Below are 6614 nucleotides of genomic sequence, written 5' to 3'. Positions count from 1 at the left end.
TAGGCGCCGAGCCATATTTATTTGTTTTCTGAGACAGGGTCTTTCTATATTGTCCAGGCTGGAGTACAGAGGCATCATTGTAGCTAATTGGAACTTTAAACTCTTAGGCACAAAGATCCTCCTGCTTCTGCCTCCTGAGTAGCTAGGACTACTGGCACATGCCACCACATCCAGCTAATTTTAAAATTTTTGTAGGGTGTTTCATTAAGTTTCCTAGGCTGGTCTCAAACTCCTGGCCACAAACAATCTTCCCACCTCAGTCAACCTCCCAAAGGTCAAGGTTGCTGTGAGCTATGACACCATGACACTCTACCCACGGTGACAGAGTGAGCTCTGCCCCAAAAATACAAAACAAAGGCCAGCCACAGTGGCTCACTCCTATAATCCTAGCACTCTGGAAGACTGAGACTGGTGGATTGTTTGAGCTCAGGAGTTTGAGACCAGCCTGAGCAAGAGTGAGACCTTATCTCTTAAAAAAAAAAAATAGCCAGTGCTGTGGCGGGTGCCTGTAGTCCCAACTACATGGGAGGCTGAGGCAAGAGGTTAGCTGAAGCCCAAGAGTTTGAGGTTGCTGTGAGCTATGACGCTATACATTCTACTCAGGGTGACAAAGTGAGACTCTGTCTCACAGAAAACAAAACAAAACAAAAACCCCCAAAGTGCTTAGATTATAGGCATGGGTTACTAGGCTCAGCCAAATCAAAATTATTTTAAAGCAACTCCTAAAAATCAAAAGTTAAACAAAGAAATGAACCTAAATTTATGTTCACTTAAAACACTACAATTTGACTGCACCTCTCTACATCTCTAATGGGACAATTATCTAACAGGGAAGAGAACTGTGAAAAATATATCTCAAGCTGTTTATAGTAATCCAAAGGTTGGTAACAGTATTTTTTTCCTGAGAATATGGCAATAAGCAAATGAGTAATTATGTTATTTAACTTTATCATACCTAGTATCACTGAGAAAATTAAAGACACCCAAGGTTATAAAAAAAAAACCATGTAGTCCTGAATTCAAATTAGAGGTATGAATAAAAATTCATGATGTATTTTATCTTTACAATGTTTCCCAGCTCTGTCCACTGAGAAGGCCAAGAAACAAAGCGCAACCAAGACACAGGGAACGCCTCCCGCCTCCCGTACCCAGGCTGCAGCCTACACGCCACTCCCGCTAACAGGAACAAGGGCTCTTTGCAGGCCGCATTCCACGTCTGCCACAGGAAATACACAAGATGGGACTGGAACATCCTGCCGCACCAGATAACAAGGAGGCTCTCAAAGCCTCCTCTGGTCACGTCAAAAGGGCCCAAGAGCTGACATGTAGAGGTTCCCCCTGAGCAAAGGTGGAGCATACTGAGTCTCATCAGGATAACAACAGCAAGGACTACAATATAGTAATAAGTCCTCAAGAGCCTCGAGAAGGATATTTTATTTTTATTTTTTTTTTTTTTTTTTGAGACGGAGCCTCAAGCTATCCCCCTGGGTAGAGTGCCATGGCATCACACTCACAGCAACCTCCAACTTCTGGGCTCAAGCGAGTCTCCTGCCTCAGCCTCCCAAGTAGCTGGGACCACAGGCGCCCGCCACAACACCTGGCTATTTTTTGGTTGCAGCCGTCGTTGTTGTTTGGCGGGCCCAGGCTGGGGATTCGAACCCGCCACCTTAGGTGTATGTGGCTAGCGCCTTAGCCGCTTGAGCCACAGGCGCCGAGCCGGATATTTTATTTTTGAAAACAGGTCACCACTGAAGGACGCCAGTAATCCAATTCCTTTTATTATTTATTTATTTTGAGACAGAGTCTCACTATGTCGCCCTCAGTAGAGTGCTGTGGCATCAATAGCTCACAGCAACCTTAAACTCTAGGGCTTAAGGGATTCTCTTGCCTCAGCCTCCCAAGTAGCTGGGACTACAGGCTCCCACCATAATGCCTAGCTATTTTTTGGTTGCAGTTGTCATTGTTGTTTAGCAGGTCCGGGCTGGGTTCGAACCCACCAGCCTTGGTGGATGTGGCTGACCCTGTAATCACTGTGCTATGGGCGCAGAGCCACCAATTCCTTATTTTGCAACTGGAGAAAGCATGAATCATTTATCTTGCCTTTCCTATATCAACTGCACCTCTGGGGAAGTGAGCAACGACTAGGTGAGAGGAACCTTCTCTTTACAGAAGTAGTCTGGTTAAGAAACAAAAAAGGAATGGCAGCATTAGAATATAACCCTTAATAAATTAATGAATCATTAATCACCAACCCTTCTCCCCCCCCTCCAAAAGGCAACCTGATGCATACACATGGTGATGGAGAATATAAAAAAGCAGTCTTACAAATCTATAGATATATAAAGCTTCATAAAGAAGATGCATTTGGATCAACCTGCTAGATCCAACCACCCATTTATATGAACTAGAACAGAACATGATTTATGACAGTTCAGGGAGGTAATCAGCAAAATGCAGGCTGTGGAAAACTCTCAAAACAAATGACTAAGTTTCCTCAATGAATACCATTGCAAGAGGTAGAGTATGATAACATAAAATCCAAAGCATTAATACAAATTTTATTTTAATCAATTCTCTAATTTCCACATATTTTATAGAATATAGTCAGCAAACCCTTGGACTTTCCTGGACTCAGGTATTATTGGTCTTCCCTCATTGGTTCTTCTAAATTAACCCTAAGAAATAAAATACAAGGAAATAATAGACATTGAAACCATTTGGGTTCATAGAAGCACTATTCACAATAACCAAAAGGTAGAAGCAATCCAAATGTGCATCAGCCTAGGAAGGATAAGCAAGGTGTGAAACAAGTACATCCCAATGTGCCCACACCACGGAGTATCACTCAGCCATCAGTGAGAATGGAGCTCTGAGACACACGACAGAGTGGAGGAGCCTCCAGAACAGTGACAGACGAAAAAGAAGCCCAACACAGAAGGTCATATACTGTCTGACTCCAGGCAAATGAAATATCCACAAGAGGTAAACCCATAGAGAAAGAAAAACCGGTGGTGGCCAGGGATTAGAAACTGCTTAACTCCAGCCGGGTTTTATTTTGGGGTGATAAAAATGTTTTAGAATAGAGGTGACAGGGCAGCCTCTGTGACTCAGTGGGTAGGGTGCCGGTCCCATATACCGAGGGTGTTGGGTTCAATCCCCAGCCAAACTGTAACGAAAAAATAGTTGGGTGTTGTGGTAAGCACCTGTAGTCTCAGCTACTCGGGAGGCTGAGGCAAGAGAATCGCCTAAGCCCAAGAGCTGGGGACTGCTGAGCTGTGACGCCAAGGCACTCTACTAAGGGCGACAGAGTAAGATTCTGTCTCTAAAAAAAAAAAAAAAAAAAAAATTGAGGTGAGAGTTGTGCAATATTGTGACTGTACAAAATGCTCCTGAACTATTATACTTTATTTTATTGAGACAGTTTCACTGTGTTTCCCAGGCTAGAGTGCTGTGGGGTCTGCCTAGCTCACAGCAACCTCAAACTCCTGGGTTCAAGCGATCCTTCTGCCTCAGCTTCCCACATAGCTGGGATTATAGTGCCCACCACCACACCCAGCTAATGTTTCTATTTTTGGTAGAGATGGGATCTCACTCTTGCTCCAGAGCTCAAGGGATCCTCCTGCCCCAGCCTCCCTAGTATTATAGAAATGTAATCCCTGTACCTGGCTTTGAATTGTTCACTTAAAAATAGCTAATATTGTCATGTGACTTTCACCTCAATGTAAAAACATTATACAGGGAAGAAGAATTTGGCACAAGTCAAATTATGATGTCATTTGAATTTTAGCACACGTTGTAAGCAAGATACAAAATTTTACTGAACTTATCCTTCATAAATATCATCTGTGAGGTAGGTTTTCTTATGCTCATTTGTCAGTTAAGGAAACTAAAGATCAGAAGAGTTCAGGGACTTGTACAAAGTCCCGTGGTTAAGAACAGCAGATGCTAAGAGAGGAAGGATTTGAACTCAAGGTCTGGCTAACTCTAAACCCCTTGTCATAAACTATACACCTATCTAACCATCCGAGAGAGGCAAAGAATATCGTGTAAGGGGGTGGAGGGTGGAGAGAGAATAAAAACCAACACCTCTGTGTGTGTATAATTTAGTGTCTGTTATCTCAGATATGCGTGAAAGAGGAGCCGAGGTTTGGATCCTCTATGACATGAACAGTATCTTTCCTTTCCTTTTCCTGTGCTGTAACAGGAAAGAGGGACATTGCATTTGATAATAAAAATGCTCGACCAGATAAAGGCCAGGCTTTTTTCTTTCTGACAAAGGCAAATAAGAATTGTAAATCAGACCCTTTAGTCTCAAAAACATTTTGCTTTCCAAACTTTAAATATTTTGTTTTACATGTCTAGTGGAAGAACCAATAAATTTGATGCATAGCTTCCCTTTCCAGAATAAAATATGGAAGCTCAGCACCCATAGCTCAGCAGTTAGGGTGCCAGTCACATGCATTGGGACTAGTGGGTTCAAATCCAGCCTGGGCCAGCTAAACAAAAGAAAACAACAATAACAACAAAAAATAGCCAGGCGTTGTGGTGGGTGCCTGTAGTCCCAGCTATTTGGGAGACTGAGGCAAAAGAGTAGCTTAAGCCCAAGAGTTTGAGGTTGCTGTGGGCTGTGATGCCATGGCACTCTACCAAGGATAACATAGTGAGACTCCATCTCAAAATAAATACATAAATAAAATATGGAATAAAATGAAACAACTCCCCCAAAACAATATGAACAGCACTCCCCAATTTTAGGTTTTTGTAAACAAAAGCAAAAGAACTCAGGACCTAGGTAATAATGTTAGAACATGCAATGTTTTTTCTTTTTTCTTAATGTTCCACTGAAGGAACATCGGGGTGGGCACCTATAGTCCCAGCTACTTGGGAGGCTAAGGTAAGAGAATCACTTAAGCTCAAAAGTTTGAGGTTGCTGTGAGCTGTGTCTCCATGGCATTCTACCCAGGGCAGCATAGTGAGACTCTGTCTCAAAAAAAATAAAATGGTTTGTATAAATGTCCATCAAGGCATAACATATTGTAATAAAACTTCAATGGACTGCTATGCAACCATCAAAAATGCCAATATAATTCTACAGTTATTTATAAGGAAGGATGCCAAAGACATTTATTTATTGAACAAAACATACAAGTTCCAAAAGAACAGGAATAGTATCACCCACTCACATAAGTCTATGTGTATATGTTAGAAGAGAGTCATGAAAGAACATTCACTGAAATTGTAACAGTGGTTTGTCTATGTAGAGGGATTTAGTGGTGTTTTTACTGTCCTCTTTTTGCTTTTGTTTTTGTTGAGACAGAGTCTTACTTTATCACCTTTGGTTTAGTGCCCTGGCATCATAGCACACAGCAACTTCAAACTCCTGGGGTCCAATAATCCTCTTGCCTCAGCCTCTGGAGTAGCTGGGACTACAGGTACCTGCCACAACGCCTGGCTATATATATATTTTTTAAGACAGTCTCACTTTCTTGCCTCTGGTAGAGTGCTGTGGCATCATAGCTCACAGCAACCTCAGATTCCTGGGCTCAAGCAATTCTCTTGTGTCAGCTTCCCAAGTAGCTGGGACTATAGGTGCCCACTACAATGCCTGGCTATTTTTTTAGAGACGGGGGTCTCACTCTGACTCAGGCTGGTATCAAACCTATGAGCTCATGCAATCTACGTGCCTCAGCTCCCAGAATGCTAGAATTATAGGCATGAGCCCCTCTCTCCACTCTGTTTTTTCTATATTGCTTTACCTTTTTACACTGGGTACCTATTGTTTTTATAATGAGAAAAAACAAACCTAAACCTCCTTTCATTAAAAAAGCTAATAAAATCCAGCATGGGGTTCACACCTATAATCCTAGAACTCTGGGAGGCCAAGGAGAATTGGAGATCAGCCTAAACAAAAGCAAGACCTCATCTCTACTAAAAATAGAAAAATTTGCCCGATGCAGTGGCTCAGGCCTTTAATCCTAGCACTCTGGGAGGTTGAGTGGGTGGATTACCTGAGCTCACGGGTCTGAGACCAACCTGAGCAAGACCGAGACCCTGTCTCTAAAAATAGCTGAGCATCTGTGGTGGGTGCCTATAGTGCAGCTACTTCTTAGGCACGAGAATAACTTGAGCCCAAGAATTTGAGGTTGAGCCATGATGCCACAGTACTCTACCGAGGGTGACAAACTGAGATTCTGTCTAAAAAAAATAAAAAATAATAAATAAAAGTAGAAAATCTTACCAGCTGTTATAACAGGCACCTGTGGTCCCAGCTATTTAAAAGGCAGAGGCAAGGGGATTGCCTGAAGCCAAGAGTCTGAGGGTTCTGTGAGCTATGAAGCTACCTCACTTCTACCCTGGGTGACAGAGTAAGACTCTGTCTCAAAATAATAATAAAAGCAGGGCAATGCCTGTGGCTCAAAGGAGTGGGGTGCCAGCCCCACAAGCCAAAAACTGCAAAAAAAAAAAAAAGCAATAAAGTACTTTCAAGATGTCTATCTAAATATTTTGGCATATCTATCCACAAAATTGACTCTATAAAAAGTCATCTTTAAAACATTTACAATTAAGGCTCAGCTCAATGAGTAGGGAGCCGGTCATATATATACACTGAAGCT

The 6614-nt window shown here is 42.3% G+C and overlaps 1 protein-coding gene across 1 annotated transcript in view; it reads right to left on the bottom strand.

Moving 5' to 3' along the window:
* The window catches only part of RNF157 (ring finger protein 157), a 102274-nt gene that overhangs the window by 75202 nt on the left and 20458 nt on the right, over positions 1 to 6614 (bottom strand). Inside the window, 1 exon segment of the mRNA XM_012802979.2 lies at positions 4525 to 4553. Within this exon segment, the coding sequence (XP_012658433.1) occupies positions 4525 to 4553 (29 nt within the window).

The sequence above is a fragment of the Otolemur garnettii genome, unplaced genomic scaffold, assembly GCF_000181295.1.
Source record: "Otolemur garnettii isolate 467f Iridium unplaced genomic scaffold, OtoGar3 scaffold00018, whole genome shotgun sequence".
In the NCBI taxonomy this organism is placed as follows: Eukaryota; Metazoa; Chordata; class Mammalia; order Primates; family Galagidae; genus Otolemur; species Otolemur garnettii.
Note: the sequence above shows the minus strand (reverse complement) of the source record. Positions and strands in the feature narration are given on the sequence as shown.